Source organism: Triticum dicoccoides, chromosome 6B (assembly GCF_002162155.2).
Source record: "Triticum dicoccoides isolate Atlit2015 ecotype Zavitan chromosome 6B, WEW_v2.0, whole genome shotgun sequence".
Lineage (NCBI taxonomy): Eukaryota > Viridiplantae > Streptophyta > Magnoliopsida > Poales > Poaceae > Triticum > Triticum dicoccoides.
In genome coordinates this window covers 634,005,566-634,024,495 of record NC_041391.1, presented here as the reverse complement: position 1 = coordinate 634,024,495, position 18,930 = coordinate 634,005,566, and the positions used below count along the sequence as shown (strand labels likewise).

The 18,930-nt window shown below is 47.8% G+C and overlaps 1 protein-coding gene across 1 annotated transcript; it reads right to left on the bottom strand.

The window, feature by feature from the left end:
* Positions 1–9,190: 9,190 nt before the first annotated feature.
* Positions 9,191–12,565, bottom strand: LOC119321914 (lysM domain-containing GPI-anchored protein LYP6-like). The gene is made up of 5 exons (XM_037595425.1): positions 11,652–12,565; positions 10,844–10,961; positions 10,583–10,744; positions 10,468–10,499; positions 9,191–9,758 (listed from the first exon to the last, which is right to left on the bottom strand). The coding sequence occupies exons 1-5, from the start codon at positions 12,310–12,312 to the stop codon at positions 9,469–9,471; spliced, it is 1,263 nt and encodes a 420-aa protein (XP_037451322.1). The 5' UTR covers positions 12,313–12,565; the 3' UTR covers positions 9,191–9,468.
* Between the last annotated feature and the right edge of the window lie 6,365 nt (positions 12,566–18,930).

The window sequence follows — 18,930 nt, the reverse complement described above, 5'->3', positions numbered from 1 at the left end:
TGTTAGAATATAGTTTGGGTTTAAAGATAGAGATAAGGAGTAGATCGAATAGGTTTAAACCATGTATTACTTATCTTGTACTCCAAGACTCTACCCCCTCGTGTACTCTATATATACCCCATATGAGGGTCAGATCAATACAATAGATACAACACTATATTATCATCCTACAATTTCCACTGGTAGGAGTTCGAGTCGAGCTCGAGCGAGCCCAGGTTGACCTTCGAGCTACACGTTAGGCTTGAGTTTGGCTTGTTAAGACTTCGAGTCGAGCTCGAATCGAGCTTTTAACAAGCCGAACTCAAACAGTCTGTCAATCCCGAACATACAGCTAAATATAGCAATAAAAAAAAGTAAACTGCGATCAGGCATTCTTTTTGCTCTTTTTTTCTTCATGTGGTGGATCCGAGCTATCGTGTTGTTAGTGTAGCACTTGGCTACATGGACATGGACTAGTTTTGGACGTCGCAAAAGACAAGTTGCACGTCCTAGATTTAGCCTATGTTCCTACAAAATGTGCATAGTTTAGCGATGCGTGCTCCATTGCATGTGTTTGACCGAGCTTTGCCGAACTGTTCGAGCTCGAGCTCGAATGGCTCGCGGGCTACACGTTAGGCTTGAGTTTGGCTTGTTAAGACTTCGAGCCGAGATCGAATCGAGCTTTTAACAAGCCGAACTCAAACAGTTTGTCGAGCCCGAACTTTTTTGACAGCCCTAGTCGGAAGCTCGATCCGCTAGACAGTGGGGACGAGGGATTTGGCTGGTCCTAAAGGTGAAGTCAAAGCGTCAAAGAGAAGGAGAAGAAGAGAAACTAAAGAGAGAGATCAATAAAGCAAACAGCATATGCATGACTCCTCTAGAACTACTGCTTTGTAGTGGCGCAATCAGTGCATACACCGAGAATTTATCTTTTCTGATGAAGCCGGCCAAGATGGCCTCGCCGCCCCACGAAAAGAAGCACGCCCATGCATGCACAGCTGCTAGTTTTTTTCGAAAAGGGGGTTTATCCCAGCCTCTGCATCAGAAAGATGCATACGGCTCATATTATTAAAAATAAATCCAGTAACAAAGTCTCCAAGTATCGAGGTGCAAAAAAAAGTAAAAGCTCGAAAGAGCTGAAATCCTAAGCCACAACCGGCTGGCAAACACAATAGGAGCACTATATGCCTATCCTATTACATGACCGTCATCCAAACCGGTTGAAAATATCCCGCGCTACCATCTTCCATCGGGTAGACGCAGTAACCAAACGCTCCCTGGCCTCCGTCGGAGTGAGTAGCGACCACATACGGATGAATGCCGTGGCCCTGAAGATAACCTGCAAAAAGTGAATGTTTGTTGATCTGTTAAATACTAAATCATTTCTGCAGTTCCATACTGCCCAAAGTAAAGCACAAACGCCAACACGAATGTGTCTTGTAGTATTGGAATCAACCCCATCAAGCCATGGTCCAAATAACATGTTGATAGAGATGGGCTGATTAATATTAAACACAATATGAATCGACCGCCACAGAATCTTAGCCAACGGACAATCGAGGAAGAGGTGTTTGACGTTTTCGTTATTATCGCAAAAGCTACAGCTAGATGAGCCCATCCAGTTGCGTTTTGCCAGGTTATTCTTAGTCAAAATGACTTGTTTATGCACAAACCACATAAACACTTTGATGCGTAAGGGAACCTTTACTCTCCAAACGTGAATCGAGGAAGGGACAACGCTAGAGTTAATGACATCCAGATACATAGACTTAACCGAGAATGCACCGTTCTTAGTAAGTTTCCAATGCAGCTGATCTGGTTGCTGGGTCAGCCGAACCTCCATTAAACGTCTAACAAGGTGGAGCCAAGCCTCCCAACGATTTCCGACTAGCGTCCTCCGAAAACTAATATTGAGGGGAGTGGATTGTAGAACAGATGCAACGTAGGCTTCTCTACGTCGCACAATGTTGTACAAAGTAGGATATGAAGTGCAAGGGGAATCTCCTCAAGCCACGTATCCTCCCAAAATCTCGTAGTGGCTCCATTCCCGACAATAAATTTTGACTTGTTGAAAAAAAGATGTTTGACTCTCATCAAACCCTTCCAAAAAGGTGAGTCGGAAGGCCTCACATTTACCTGGGCCAAGGTTTTAGCATAAAGATACTTATTACGCAAAATCTGAGCCCAAGTAGCTTCCGTCTCGGACGAAAGTTTTAAAAGCCATTTGCTAAGGAGACATATGTTTTTAACTTCCAAATTTTCAATGCCTAGACCCCCTTGGTCCTTCGGCCTACATATTATATCCCACTTAGCAAGCCTATACTTTCGTTTGAGGTCGTCAATCTGCCAAAAGAACCGAGATTGGTAGAAATCTAACCTTTTCCTGACTCCCACCGGAACCTGGAAAAAGGATAAGAGAAACATAGGCATACTGGTAAGGACCGAATTAATCAGAATCAGTCATCCTCCATATGACATGAGCTTTCCTTTCCAACAGCTCAGTTTTTTTTTAAAGCGATCCTCGATGCATTTCCACTCACTGTTAGTCAGCTTACGATGATGAATATGTATACCTAAGTACGTAAACGGTAAGGAACCCAATTCACATCCGAACAATTGTTTATACGTGTCCTGGTCCTCCTTTGCTCTTCCAAAGCAAAACAATTCGCTCTTGTGAAAGTTAATTTTGAGGCCATATAGTTATTCAAATAAGCATAACAGCAGCTTCATGTTTCTTGCTTTCGCCAAGTCGTACTCCATAAAGATGATTGTATCATCAGCATACTGAAGAATGGAAATCCCTCCGTCAACTAGATGTGGGACCAGGCCACCTACCTGCCCTGCATCCTTTGCCCGACCTATTAAGATAGTGAGCATATCAGCCACTAAATTAAACAGGATCAGTGACATCGGGTCTCCTTACCTTAGCCCCTTGTGTGTTTGGAAATAGTGACCTATGTCGTCATTCACTTTAATCCCTACACTCCCTTTTTGCGTAAAGGAATCAATCTGGTTTCTCCAGGCTGGATCAAAACCTTTCATACGCAAAGCTTGTTGAAGAAAAGGCCATTTAACTTTATCATATGCTTTTCCAAATCCACTTTAAAAACTACGCCATCAAGTTTTTTTGAGTGGATTTCATGGAGCGTTTCATGCAAGACAACAACCCCTTCAAGGATGTTTCGATCAGGCATGAAAGCAGTCTGGGACGGATGAACCACAGAGTGCGCAATCTGCGTAAGTCTGTTCGTCCCGACCTTGGTGAAGATTTTGAAACTCACATTAAGCAGACATATAGGTCTGAACTGCTCAATGCGAACCGCGTCTATCTTCTTAGGAAGAAGAGTTATCGTTCCAAAATTCAGCTTAAACAACTGAAGCTGTCCCTCAAAAAACTCCTGGAACATGGGCATCAAATCACCCTTAATAAAATGCCAACACTTTTTGTAGAACTCCGCCGGAAACCCATCCGGTCCTGGAGCCTTATTATTCTCCATCTGTGCAATCGCTTCAAACACCTCTTTCTCAGAGAAAGGAGCAGTCAGGAGCTCATTCTCGGCAGTCTCAAGTTGAGGAACATCCTCAACCCTAGACTCATCTAAGGACACAAAATTCTCTTCCGGGGGACCAAACAACTGTTTATAATAATTGGTAATATAAACTTTCAGATTGTCTTGACCAAATATTGTCCCTTCATCTTGTTCTAACTGAAAAATTCTCTTTTTACGATGCTTCCAATTAGCGATCAAATGAAAGAATTGAGTATTGTCCTCTCCTTGTACTATCTTGCGAACCTTAGCTCGCAACACCCAGTTCAATTCCTCCTTGCGAAGAAGTTGTTTAAGTCGCATCTCCGCCTCTATCTGTGTTTCCAACTCACTGGAATCCAAGATAGAAGTTTTAGCTTTAACTTCAAGGTTTTGAATAAGTAGAAGAAGTCTCTCCTTCTCCGCCTTATAAATACCATGCGTGTGCTTAGCCCATCCTCGAAGGAACCTTCAGAGATGACGAATCTTACATTGCCATTGCTCGATAGGCGTCCTTCCTCCTGAGTCATTAGCCCACTCCCGAGCTAACAACTCAAGGAAACCTTCTCTTTCAAACCAGGCAAGTTCAAACGAGAAAATGTTCTTGTTGCCCACAAACGTTTGAACCCCTGAATCAACTAGTAACGGTGTATGGTCAGAGACACCCCTTGTCAATGCCTGCATGGTTACCAGAGGAAACTTCTGTTCCCATTCGACACTTGCTAAGACACGGTCTAGTTTCTCAAACGTCGGGACCTGTAACGAATTAGCCCAAGTGAATTTCCTACCCGAAAGCTCTATCTCTCTGAGATCCAAACTTTCAATAATAGTGTTGAACATAAACGACCATCGGCCGTCAAAATTGTCATTATTCTTCTCCTCCTTCCTACGAATAATGTTGAAATCCCCCCCACTAAGAGGGGTAGCTGTTCGTTACCACAAATACGAACCAGATCCGCCAAAAAGTCTGGCTTGAGCTCTGGTTGCGCAGCTCCGTACACCGCCACCAAAGCCCAATCAAATCCATCTGCCTTAGTTCGAACTCGGAACTTGACGGCAAAATCCCCCAAAACTACACTCCGGACTTCCAAGGTTTCGCACTTAACCCCAAGTAAAACCCCACCGGATCTTCCTCGAGGGGGGAGGCAATGCCAATCAAAATCTACCCCCCCGGACAAAGTGGCAAGAAATTGTGAAGTGAAGTTACTTCTTCCAGTCTCAGACAAAGCAATAAAATCTAAACGATGTTCAAGAGAAGCCTCCGCTAGAAATCTTCTTTTAGCCAAGTCTCTAAGACCTCTGCTATTCCAGAAAATGCCTCTCATAATTCATCATAAATTTTTTTGCAGTGCGGATCCTAGCACTCCTACGGCAACCGAGACTGGATAAACCTTCCGTTTCCACGTCCGCTTTGGCTTATGGTGACCATCAGCCTGGTCAGCACAGGCATTCTCAGCTTCTATCGCCTCGGGCTCATCTACATAGAGAGACACCTCAGGAATGGTATCCTCCTCCGTCTCGGGTAGTGTAGGGTCAAGATCGACACACAAGTCATCAAGAACCCTAACCCCCAGCGCCTCTATCTCCGAGTCATTCATAGGTTTAACAGCAGCAATGTGACGGATCATATGTACCGCACGATCAGCTTCCAAATCAAGAATGTCATTAACCGACCTAGAGACCTCAAACTCATTGTTACCAAGTGAAACTCCAATTTGATTTGCATTATGAATAATTTCAGCATCAGTAAAATGCAAAATGGAATTGGACTGATTAACCGACATACCAGTGGAGGTTTTGACATCGCGCAGCTTGGCAGCTCTCAAAACAGACCTCAGCTGCATGTCATCAACGTCCGGCTGCTCCTGTAGCCTCCCGCTGACCCGCCTCCCCTGGGAGACTGGGTCCGGGATACCGCCAAAGGCGATGACCTCCTCGCGTGAAGCTCTGCTAGGGGAAAGGCCTCCTGCCCATCCCCCAGTAGCGGCACCCCGGGCCTTAGCCACCGGGGCAGGAGAGCAACACGACGACGACACCCGCATCCTGTCCATGGGCGATCCGCCGGCAGCAGGAGCGGGGGAGACCCGCGCACGACGCTCCGGAGAGGGAGCCGGGGAGATGGGCGCACCACCTGACCCGCACACCGCAGCGGGGCAAAGAGGGCTGGCGGCCATCTGCACGGCCACCCCTCCTCCCGCGCGCGGCGATGTGGAGAAGAGCGTCGAGTCCTCGGGGGGCGCCGGCGGCGACGGCATCACGGGAGACCGGGCCTCCTGCCCGTCACCTCTAGCCACGGCCACAAGCGCTGCACCATCCACCGTAGGCAACATCGAAGTAGGAGATGTGGGAAGGGCCGCCTGCCCCTCGGGACCTCCCACCTCAACCGCGGGCGCACAAAGAGGAGCCACGGGATCCACGGAACCCGGAGAAACACCCCGAAGGCGAGGTGGAGCAGAAAAAGGTCCCAAGGACCCAAGCTGCAACATGGACGTCAGAGCAACCCCAGAAGAACTAGCAGGAGCAATATTAGTAGAGTCAGACGGACCTACCGGACCCTTGGCCCCGTTATCATCACCCATAGCCGAACCATCCTGGTTTCCCGGGGCACCTCCTCCCTCAGTCGTGTCCATAGGGTTGTCATCCTCAAACTCGTCGAATAAATTAGGATCCTCATACAGAACATCTAGCTGATACATAACACCATCGTACGTCCAAGGCACCACATTCGGCAAGAACTCAATATTAGCCACACTGACAAGTAAACGCGCCACTCCGTTGGCCCTAGTGAATGGCATATCCACCTGTTCAGTCTTGCCGATCAAAGACCCCAAACTCCACGTCACCAAGAAGCTATCCAAGGGATCAGATGGCGCCCCGGAAAAACGAACCCAAATCTGCCTCAAAGGCATGCCCTGTGGCTCCTTCTTCTTCCACTCATCAAACTGCAACACAAAACTAGTGCCTGTGACCCTGCTCATACCAAACTTGAGGATTCGCACCTGATCCTCTTTAGACAGAAAATCAACTTTGAAAGACGTATCATTAAGCTTGAGTGACGACCACTGAAAGTTACCCGGAGCGAGTTCCCGCAGCTGCTGAATGATTTGCGCCTCGGTCAACGGTCCATGAACTATCTTCACCACCCCTGGAAAAGAAGTCTCTACCGCTGGTGCCAGAGGTGCCACACTGGGAGACTCGAAGAACATCAACTCCGAGCAGCAGACCCCGTATATCTGAACAGTAGGCTTAGGCCCAAGCATAAGAGGGCACTCAGCAGCAGCATGCTTCGGTTTTCGGCACAGGTCACATAATTCCATAGTGCACTCAGCCATAAAGTGTCCCGTGTCACCACATCGAAAACAAGTAAGCTTCTTCTTCTTAGCCGCCCACTTGGACAACTTGTCAGCCTCTGATCTGTCCGTACCATGCTCAGAAGCAGAATCACCAGTCTGCATGGTTTCCGGCAAAGTGACTTCGGCCAAGGCCTGAACCGTTTCCACCGCCACCTGCGGTAGAACCGAACCTTCGTCGGCCACCACCTCAGTCTCAACCGTAGCCTTCGGATGCCTAGGCGGGTAGTTATGTCTGTGCCCACCCCGACCTCCGCGGAATCGGCCCCGAAAGGGGCGGTTATTAGGAGCAACCGCCCCCTCCACGAAGTTGCCGGGCGGACCCTGAAAGCCCCAGTTGGCATTGCCGTCATCCATCCAAGCATAGCCACGGCCACCGCCGGAGGACGAAGATCCCCGATGCAAACCAGCACCGTAGGCGTCGTAACCGTCATCACCCCACTGGCCACGCGGGGGATTCTGATCATCTCCCGGTGACGCCCCAACCCCACGGCCGAGCGGGCCTTGGCCAGGGCCACCGCGGCCGACCGCCATTTGCCTCGGCCACGGCCTCGGCTCAGCCCTAGGCGGAGGCGGCGGGTCAGCCCTAGGCTGCTGTGGCGGCGGGGGCAGGGCCCGAGCGGGCGGTGGAGGCGCCGCCCGAGGCGGCGTAGGAGCAGCACGATGCGGCGGCGGAACCGCTCGGGGCGGAGGTGCCGCACGCGCAGAACCCGGCGCAGCAGCGCCCGCCGCCGAAGAGGCCGAACCGCCCGCGGCCCCGGACTGGCTTCTCGCCGCAGGAGGCATCCGCGGCGGCGGCGGCTTGGGCGGCATGGCCGGGTGTTGGGAGACAAGGGGCAGGCGCCGGTTGACTCCGGCTAACTCTCGCGAGGAACGGCACAAGGAGGCAGATGGAAAACCCACACGTCCACAGCGCCGAACCCTAGCAGGGATAAGCGGAGGGAGAGAAGGGGTACGTGCATGCGGGGGCGATCGATCCAAGGCCCCCTCATGCACGCAAGCCTCCCTTGCGTCCTGTGCCTGGCCAGCCCCCTGGGCCTCAAGCCCAGTACTGACCAAGCCAACATCGCAGGTACTGCCAGGCAGCCCAACCGAGCCCAACAACTCGTTCAAATGCTCCAATCTTGCCGTTCGGATGTCACACGGCACGGCCACCGCCGGCGAACTCTGTGACACCCTCGAACCACCCATTTTCTTACGCCGAGTCACTCTCGTCCAACAGTCGGGATGAAAAAAATCTGACAAAGTGATGGCCGACGGCCCATCCTTTGGCAATGGTCCCTTCCATGGTTTCCCCTTCGACTTATGGGAAGGAGCCGACGTATCCAACGAACTCGAGTTCTTATAACTCACCTTAGGTTTAGACACCGAAGTAGATGTGGCCACAACAAGTGGAGATGGTGACTGCACCGGCGCCTCCGGCAGATACTCAACATCATCTTCTTCATCATCGGCTAGTATCCAAAAGCGCCCCCAACCCGGCGCGCAGGCTTGGGCTCCTCGGCATCACTTGTGAGATCCACAGACTCAATTTGTTCATCGCATTCTCTGGGTTCCTGCACACACTCAAGAACTTCGATATGGAAAAAATCAATAATAAACCTCTTACCAACAGCAAGATCTTCGTCAACGTTCAGATGTTGTCCGGCTAATATATCTCCTTCTTCATCGCGGATCGTCATCCACCGAGACTTGCGCGAGTAGATCAGGCCATTGATCCACGTCCCCGCCTTTCTATCGTCCTGAAAACGCACATACTCCCTTCGTAAAGTAATATAAGAGCGTTTAGATTACTACTTTAGTTATCTAAACGCTCTTATATTAGTTTACAGAGGGAGTACCATTTAGTAAAATTCAAAAACACCCGATCCCGATCTGCCGCCGAGGGATCCGGGCAAGACGACGAGACAGGGGAGAGATCGGGCGCCGTCTCCAAAACCGGCGTCCTCGCACTTCGGATCGGATCCGGCGCAAGTCGCCGCGGATCCGCACGGCGGAGGAGCGGTGGAGAGGAAATGGGCCGCGGTGGAGGCTCCGGCAGGATAGGCAGCGCCGGAGGATCCCGGCCGCCGCCCGCCGCTTCGCCCGAGGGGACGACCGCGGAGTCGCCCGCGGAGTCGCCTGCGGTGTCGCCCTTCCCCTGCATGGTCAACTATAGAGGGGAGATTCCCCTGCACGGCTGCTAGTACATCGATCTAGAAACAAGTGTGATCTTCATGGGGTTTAAACTGATCTGCGCCTCTTGAAAGTGCATGCATGTACCTCCTCTTAGGTGCTGATTATAATCAATCAAAACAATAAAGCTCTCTCGTTTCCTTGGCAAAAACATGATCATTATCCAGTGCCCGTTCATCAGTGCGTCCAAAAGGCAGCAAAACACATCCTCCTAGATGCTGCTGCTTACATACAACAACAACCAGGAGATCTCGTCTCCATGAGATAAAGTCACACGTGAACGTGATGATGCCCCCCGAAAGGACGAGGATAGCTGCATGCAAAAACATGGCCATCATCATACTGTCAAATACCTTACAAAATGATGTTACTACCACTACCAGTTGTTTACAGTTACAGAGAATACAGCTCAAAAGAATTTCTTGAAGCGGTGCGGTTCACACATGGAAGTGCTGGAGAAGAAGGCACAAGATGAACCCGGATAGGATTCGCCGCGGTTTGCTCATTGGAGGAGGTGGTGCCCCCGAGACGCTTCCAGCGGGGCCATGCGTCGGAGAAACCTTTGGGAGCGTGAAGGACCCTCCGTGCTCCGACGACTTCGGCGGGGGCTCCGCCATGACGCCGCCCGCTTCTGTGGGCACGGGCGCTGATAGCGGGGCAAGAGAGGTCGAGTAGTCGCGGTTCACCGTCGTCGGTGGGTCTGTGAGTAGAGGAACTTGGTGTGGTCCTGCACGGAGCAAACTGTCAGAAACAGGAGATATGCGAAGATAAAAACTGGCTGTGATGATTGGATGAGCTAGTAAAATTAAAGAGCATGGAACATAGAACAAAGTGTGTTGTTTCCGGTGTTCAGTTTGAAGATCTCGTGAGTTTTCAGGTGTGCTGTTTAGGACTGTAAACTTTGTTGAGGGTTAAGGCTTTACTGTATTCATTCGGAAAAAAAAAATGTTGGTTACTTCAGAAGTGCAACTGCATGTAACCGGGGTGCAGTGTGCAACAGAAGTTGTGTGAATTTAGTTGTAACATTTGCTCCTTTTTGTGTGTACTAACGATACAGTTTGGACATTGCAACACAAATTGTGCAGTCTTATGTACTCCCTCCGTCGTGGTTTTAGTTCAAATTTGAACTAAAACCACGATGAGTAAATCGGAACGGAGGCAGTATGTGATAGATTCTGGAGATACAGTTTGCACACTGCAGTGGGTGCTTTCAAAGGGCAGTGTCAGTTGCATGGAGTGTTCGGGTTCAGAATGGAAATTGCCAGGCTTTTTCCTCTAAGAATGCAAGCATTTTCAAATTGAAACCCCCTTTTCTAATGCTTATAGTTTGTGCGTAGTCTACGACATAGTTTGTGCAGAGTCTACAATGGAGGAATGGAATGCCATCACAGCCTTGGGTCTGAATCTGAAGACAGGATTACAGCAACAAGAGTTACCTGGGCATGTCGGTTGAAGACCAGTGTTGAGCCTGCAATGAAAAAGTAAGATACATCAATCTTGATTGCAGAAAACAGCAATGAACCGAAAAGCGTTCTGAAACACATTGCTTACAGAGTTGTAATAGTCCCATTGACAAAACCTCCATAGGTGCATGAAGAGACATTGCAGCCCGCACTCGTGGCGTGGGTGCTCGCGTTGCCGAGCAACACATTGCTGTTACTGCACTGCGTGCTCGGGCATGATCCTGACAGTGAAGCCGGTGTGCAATATAAACTGCCACAGAAGGAAAGACAGGGGTTACAGCAATGATCCATAATGTATTTCGTCAGTAATGCTGCTTTGTGAACTGAAAAGTTGTAAGCTGAATTTTACTTGAGATTGCCCGGCCCACAGCTGCACTGCACGCAGTTGCCTGCGGTAAGTGCATAGGTTCCATTTGCTACTAGCAGTCCATGGTCTGAAGCGGTCTTTGGAAATGAAGATGCACATGCTGTATATAAAGATAAAGAACGACCATCATCAGGAAAATATTAGGCATATGCTGATGTTCAGAAAAGAGCAAACAAAGTTCTGTTCAGCTGTGGAGTCGGAGAATCAGTAATCGGCAAAAGCAGAGCATACAAAAATGGGAGTACCTAAAACTCATCTATGAGATATAATTTGGTCTCATTTACGTTGAAAACAATAACAGATGCAACCCACGTCAGCACACACGCATCTTATAGCGTTGTTAGAACTCATCTAGATGAGATATAATTTGGTCTCATTCACTTTGAAAACAAGAACAGATGCAACCCACGTCAGCACACACGCATCTTATAGCGTCACATCTAATGGCTATAAAAGGTGAATGAGACCAAATTATATCTCATCTAGATGAGTTCTAGAAAAACTGTCACAATATCATACTCCCTCCGCCGCAAAAATAAGTGTTGTTGATTTAATAGGGAATAGGGATTATAGTATATAAAAGTATTAACTCCTAACCTGAATGCATGTAATTCGGCCTTTCCCAAGCAGTGATGGTTAACTGAAAGTGCCAACTAAAAACTCTGCTCTACTGTATGTGTCCAACAGTGCCATGCCATCATTACCAGAACTTCGCTGGGCACATGACTCTTATATTTAGAAAATGTGTGTGTAGCACGTACAGGAAAAGCAATTTGATCACGCGTAGTACCTGGCAATGGGATGGCGAGGATGTCGCCCGGCGCGGCGACGGGGCTGCCCATGGCGTTGACGTTCATGACGTCCGTGACGGTGGTCTCGTAGGCGGCGGCGATGGCGGGCACCGTGTCCCCGACCTGCACCACGTAGGAGAGGTACACCGCGGGGAGGTTGCTGTCGGAGGAGTTGAAGCAGACGCATGGGAGCGGCACGACGAGCCGCTGGCCCGCGTCGAGCGGCGCGTCGGCGTCGGCGTCGGCGAGGCCGTTGGCGCCGCGGATCTGGTCGGCGGAGGCGAGCCCCGCGAAGACGACGTCGGCGACGGTGGCGAGCGTGTCGGCGGGGCGCGCGGCGTAGCGGACGGCGACGGACTTGCGGACGCCGTCGGCGCAGGCGCAGCGCGTGGGCACGCGGAGGAAGAGGCCCATGGGCAGGATGCGGTGCGCGGCGCCCGGGGCGGCGAAGTCGAGCGCGTTGGCGGCGAGGAGCGCGGAGGGGTCGGTGGCGAAGAGCGCGGCCACCTCGGAGACCTTCATGTCGGCGTAGAGCGTGTAGCCCAGCAGCGCCGGGCACGAGTCCGACCCCGAGCACGGCTCGATCGTCGTCTTCGCCTCCGACGCCACCACGGCGATCGCCACCATCACGGCCACCGCGAAGATGGCGGGCAGCCCCATCGTCGTTCCCGAGAGATGCTAGCTTCGTCGGGCCGTGGAGCTCACTGACGACTGAGGTGAACTGTGCGGCTCGTGACTGCGAGAGCATGCATGTGTAAGCTGCGCAGGCCAGGAGAGCAGAGCAAATCGATGGAGGCGTGGCCTGCTTGTCAGTGGGAGCGGCGGGGCTGGCGCGTCGGTGCTCGTGAGTAATGGCGGGAGGATCAGGAGAGGAGAGTTTTTGTTTGCTTTTGGCAGCGCTGGGAATCTGTGCCAAAACCATGGGAGGAGGGAAAGGTGGCAGAGAGACTCCAGGTCAGGGAGGGCTTTCCCGTGGCCACCCCTCGGTTGCTTTGCAGTTGGCTCATTTACCGGTGGGTCTCGGCGGTCCACTGGGCCCATGGGTCGGTGGAAGACGAAGACTTTCTAAGGAGTGGCCGAGTTCCGTTTCTTTATTTAAAAAAAGTGGAGGAAGAATTTAACGGTCGGGGAGGGACAGGGATCCGGTGACATGCCCACAGCAGTCACGCCGTAAAATGCGGGCCGGCAGCCGTTGGATGCAAAGGGGACGGTCCAAATTAAATACCGTAGGGGAGGAACACTGTGGACGGTACTGTAGCAGAGAACACTGTAGAGGAGATACCGTAGACAAAACACTGTAGATCCGACACTGTTTATTCAAGATTTGTCCGCTGATTCTCGATCGGGCGTTTCAGAGAGGGGCGCATGTTACCATTATTGTTCATTAGTGACATGCTCACAGCATGTCACTGGATCTCGATCCGTTGGGGAGTGAAGAAGTGTGACGGCATGAATTGTCGTAGCATATGCATACAGATGCTCCAAAAAAAATAGGTTGAGGAATTTTTAGAACTTTTTTATCCAACACAAGCTATCACTAGTGAATCTAGTAAAGGAATAGAAAATAGAGACTTTATTCACTTAGCTGCCTCTGCGCGAATTATTTTCTTTTCTCTATGTTCTTTTGTTTCTGTTTATACTGTTTGCATTGGTTTTCATCATTTTTTTTCGTCGGGTTTCTTTTTTTCCTTGTTTCATTCTTCTGTTTTTCTCTGTTTTTTGTTTTATCTAACACATGTCTATTTGGAACATTCTTTTATACGTGTTTTACATTTTTACAAATATGTGGTTAACATTTTCCAAATATATGCTTCTATGTCTATTTGTTCATATAAATCATGCATTTTTCTGTACATCTTAAATATTTTATATAAAAGGTTAGCATTTTTAATATATAATTTTATTTTTGAACATTTTTTTAATATATATTATTGTTTTCCAAATATGGCGTGAAACATTCATTTGAATGCTATGATTTTTTAACCTATATGACCACATGTTATATTGTTTCTTATAATGTCACAAAAAGATGTTTGAAAAACATGAACATTTTCTGAAATGTAATGTACATTTTATTGAATGGTATGATTTATTTTTGAATTACACGAAGTACATTGTATAACATTAAGAAAATGTTATATACATTTGGTTTAAACACGTGAACAATATTTAAATGGCAGAAACATTTTTTTAATGCTATCAAAACACATTTTAAAATTATACTAACAAATCATTTACACCATGTAAACATTTCCAAATTTGCGGTGATATTTTAAAATTTTGTAGTACATTAAGTTTCTTTGAATATATGCATTTTTAACATTAACAAAACAAACAAAAAATGAATAAAAAAGGTGTACGTGTACCTGTGATATTTCAGACCGGTCCATTTAGGGCTTCCTTGAGGCGAGACGTGCTTGCATTTCACTGCGGACAAGGCACAATCGCCCCCGACCGATACCCGATTGCTATTTGGCGCTTATACTTGAGAGCATTAATTAAGGGGTATCCTTTACAAAGGGCACTCCCATTTTCTCAGGGATTGACAAGTGGCGTAGTGCATGTTGGCCATTTGTCGCTACCTGGGATTTTTTTCTTTTTTCGTAGACTCATTTATTTGAAATATTTTATCTTTTAAACCATGCGTCAAAATATCAAACCGTTTTCAAAGTTGGATTTCTCCCATTAAGATATTGCAAAAACAAATCTCGGCTACTCCCAGAAGTTTCTTTATAGTTTTTTATGAAGTTTATTCCATGAAAAAACTGAAAAAGACCGGAAAAAATGAGTCGGAAGCACACTTTGTTTTCTACAAAAAAAATTCCTTTGCGAGAGCCACAATTGTTCCTCTTGCGAAAACAAACCTCTACTACTCCTGGAAGCAAAAAACTGCATTTTTTCTTCATGAGAGACACAAATGTGCCTCTGGCCGAAACAAGCCTATAGGAGAAGCAAATCCGTGCCTCCCACGAAAGCAAAAGAAAATGTGTTTTTTTAGGCTTAACTATGTTTCTCACGGAATCAAATCTATGTCTACAAGAGAAACAAATCTGCACATCCCATGAATGAGAAAAATAAAACTTCTTTTCCTTTTTGAGAAGCACAACTGTGCCACTCGTGCAAGTAAATTTGTACCTCCACGAGAAGCAAATTTGTGCTCCCATTAGAAGCAAAAAGCAGAAAACACAATTTTTTTCCTTTTTTGAGAGGCATAATTGTGCCGCTTGCGGAAACCAACCTATGCCTCCACGAGAAGCCAAAAAAAATGTTTAATTTTTTTCATTTTTTCATCAAAACATAGGAAAAATCAGGCAAAAACCAAAATGCCAAGACTTTTTCAAAAAAAAAAACACCCAAAACACCAAAACACGTACAAAAAAATAAAATGAAAAACAAAATCCTAAGAGAGCGGCTAGCATGCGACATGTGGCGAGAAGTGGCGCGCTCTAAGCCCACCATAGTGACCCTTTCGAGGCTCCTGCTAAGCGTACCCCTTGATTAGTTGCTCCCGCTTATATCGCCTCTTATAGGACGCATACCTCTCATACATACCGGGCCGTAGGGTCGCGGTTTTTACAGATGTCACCAACCAGTTTTGTATGGCTTTTAGAAGCTTACGACCGGTTTTTGGAAGCTTCTAAAGCTTCCATATTATTTCTTCAGTGATTGTTCATATTATTTTCTCTTATATTCGTTTAATTTTTTATTGTTTTGTTTCAATTTTTTGAAAACGTTTTATATTCATGAAATTTCTCAAATTGTGATTTAAATTCCCTTTTTTTTCAAATTCATGCACTTTTTTGAGTGTGAGAACCATTGTAAAATTCACAAACTTTTTTTAAATTCACAAATATTTTCAAATAATGGATAATTTCCAAATACATGAACTTTTTTCAATATATGGTCATTTCTAAAAATTCGCAAATATTTTTCAAATCCATGAACATTTTTTAAATGCCTCAGCTTTTTCCATTTTTTTCAAAAAATCATGAACTTTTTTCGCAAACATTTTTTAAAATTCATGAACTCTTTTCCAGCTCGCAATCTTTTTTTTTCAAATTCTCTAGTATTTTTAAAAAAGTCTCTGTAACAGAAAATCCAGTTCAATTTTTTTAAACGGTATTACAAAAAACCGACCTTTATTTTTCCTGCCAGGCCAACAACAGAAAAAAGGGAGAAAAGGACTAGTCGACGAAGTGGGTGACGGAGCGGGTGTGGCGTGCGAGCTTCGCGAGATTAGGCCGCGGCCCACTTGCATACGCGCAGGACCAAAAGGCCTCTCTAACTCTGTTTGATTTTCTCAACTTGTGATCGCCTCTGATTGCAAGACTGTGATCACGGATATCAATGGAGGCACTCTCGGGGAATAATCAATGTCATTCAAGAGATCGACACGCGACCGAAGGATTTTACATCTTCATTGTTTGTTCACGAAGGCTTTTGTCAAGTACTCCTTCCATCCCAAAATAAATGTCTTAATTTTGTACAAGGTCTAATACAAAGTTGTACTCCGTACTAAGTTTGAGACAATTATTTTGGAATGGAGGGAGCACCATAACTTATTAGACAAGCGTCGGCATGCATGCCGTTAAACCCTCATGATGCTACCGTATTTTTCTATTGAGGGATTACTTTTGTAATTTTTGTAAACATGTCTAGTTATAATTAAATGGAGCATTTCAGCCCAAAGAAAAAACTGTTTGATTTTCTGGAGGCTATAGTGAAGAACACAATACAAGTAATGTTTATCGCAGAAGCTTTAAGAGAAAATCTTCATCATAGAAAGGGATTTTTCTTGCCAAACCATAACAGAAAGGACATTACAAGCTGTCTCCAATGATTTAGTACAGTACCATGCCAGTAATTCCACGCTAGTGTTGATGTTAGTAGCTAGAATGAAGGGCTAACACCTGCGTCAGAAAGTTGATGTTCGTATACATTCGAGGGTAAGAAAGAGGTGGATAGATCTACATTTGTTCCCACGGTCGTTCTTGTTGTCACCCACGACCCCGTAGCATGCAGGTTCGGTTTAAGATAATTCCCAATGCTAACATCACAAGTAGGTATTATAAAACATAGGGTTTGGAAAACTGGCTCGACACCCTAAAATAGAGTGTGGCTATCTCATTATATAGACGTACCAAGAGGTACAATACAAGGCCTATACAAGACTACATATATATATAGTCTAACACCCTCCCTCAATCTTAACTATAGTCTGAAGTATAAAGTAAATTAAGATTGCGCCTACAGCCTACAAACTGTGGTTGTGGAAGAGGCTTCGTGAAGATGTCAGCAAGTTGATCTTTTGAGGAGATGAACTTGATACAAAGTAGTCTCTGTGCAACACGTTCCCGAACAAAGTGATAGTCAACCTCAATGTGTTTCGTCCTAGCATGAAACACCGGATTAGATGAAAGGTATGTAGCACCGTTGTTATCATACCACAGAAGTGGAGGATGACCTGGAGAGATTCTCAACTCTCGCAATAAGGACTGTACCCATAAGATCTCAGCGGTAGCATCAGCAGCTGCTTTATACTCAGCTTCAGTACTGCTACGAGACATAGTGGCTTGCTTGCGAGCATTCCAGGCGATCAAGTTAGGACCAAAGAACACTGCATATCCCCCCGTGGATCGCCGATTATCAGGACTTCCAGCCCAATCCGCATCAGAGAAAGCCGAAAGTTCCAAGATGGTGCAGACTGAAGGAGCAGACCATACGAAGCAGTGGAAGAGACATACCGCAGAATGCGCTTAACTGCCGAGAGATGAGTGGTACGAGGTGCATGAAGGTACTGGCACACACGGTTGACTGCATAAGAGACATTAGGCCTGGTGATAGTGAGATATTGCAGACCGCCAACAAGACTGCGATACTCAGTGGCATCATCACTGGAAAGAGGATCTCCATCAAGGGCAGACAACCGGTCAGTCGCAGACATCGGAATGAGAGCATCTTTGCATTTGAGCATCCCAGCATGATGCAACAAATCCAAGGAATACTTCTTCTGAGTCAGAGTCAACCCAGTAGAAGACCGTGACACCTCCAAACCAAGGAAGTAATGCAGAGCATCCAAATCCTTGACAGCAAACTCCTCACTCAATGCAGACACAAGGCGATCAGCAGCAGCATCAGAGGAACTGACAAGGATGATATCATCAACATAAAACCAATAGATACATCGTCACCTCAGGATGCTGGAGGAGGAACAGTGATGTGTCAGCAGTGGAGGGAATAAACCCAAGAGCCTGGAGAACAGAACCAAGGCGTGCATGCCACACACGAGGCGCCTGTTTAAGTCCATACAACGCCTTGACCAGACGACAGAGATGATGCAGATGTGTAGGATCAACAAAACCCGGCGGTTGACGCATATAAACCTCTTCCTCAAGAACTCCATGGAGGAAGGCATTCTGCACGTCAAGCTGACGAAGGACCAACCACGAGTAACAGCAAGAGACAACAGTATACGAATAGTAGTAGGCTTGATAACTGAACTGAACGTGTCTTCATAATCAAGACCGTACCTCTACTTGAAACCCTTGGCAACCAGGCGTGCCTTATAGCGCTCAATAGAACCATCTACATGTCGTTTCACCTTAAACACCCACTTGGAGTCAATGATGTTGATGCCAGAGACCGGAGGAACAAGTTGCCAAGTGCCATTTTTCAGAAAGCCTGAAATTCTTGCTCCATCGCAGCACGCCAGTGAGGAATACCCAATGCGGCCTGAAAATGACGCGGCTTAGCCGTCGGATCCACAACAGCATGAGCCACACATGCGGCAAGCCACGCCACATTCCCGTCTGTGCGTTCCTTGGGGTGAAAAACACCAGACCGGCTGCGTGTGTGTGGTCGATGAAGGGGCACAGCAGGCGGTGCCGGCAACACGGGGCTTGCCACAGGAGACGAAGGCAAGACTGACCCGGAGCTGGAGGAGCCAGAGTCATCAGACTCAGCACCAGACGACGTGGCCGAGACGGGGCTGCTGAGCCCAGCCGACGACAAGCCTTGCTCGCGAGGAGCCGAGGGGACCGAGGCGGGGCTGGCCGGTGCAGCTGCCGTGGCCGCTGGGCCACCTGCCGCTGGGCCAGTGGCTGCTGGGCCGGGGCTGGACGATGCAGCTGCTGTGGCTGCTGGGCCGCATGCCGCTGGGCCAGGCAAGGGCGACGCCTGCGGCATGGCAGGTGAGCCAGGCGAGGCGGGCGACGGGGCGGGCGAGGCGGGTGCAGCTGCGGGCGCTCCCGACGCCCGCGGGACACCTGTGGATGCATC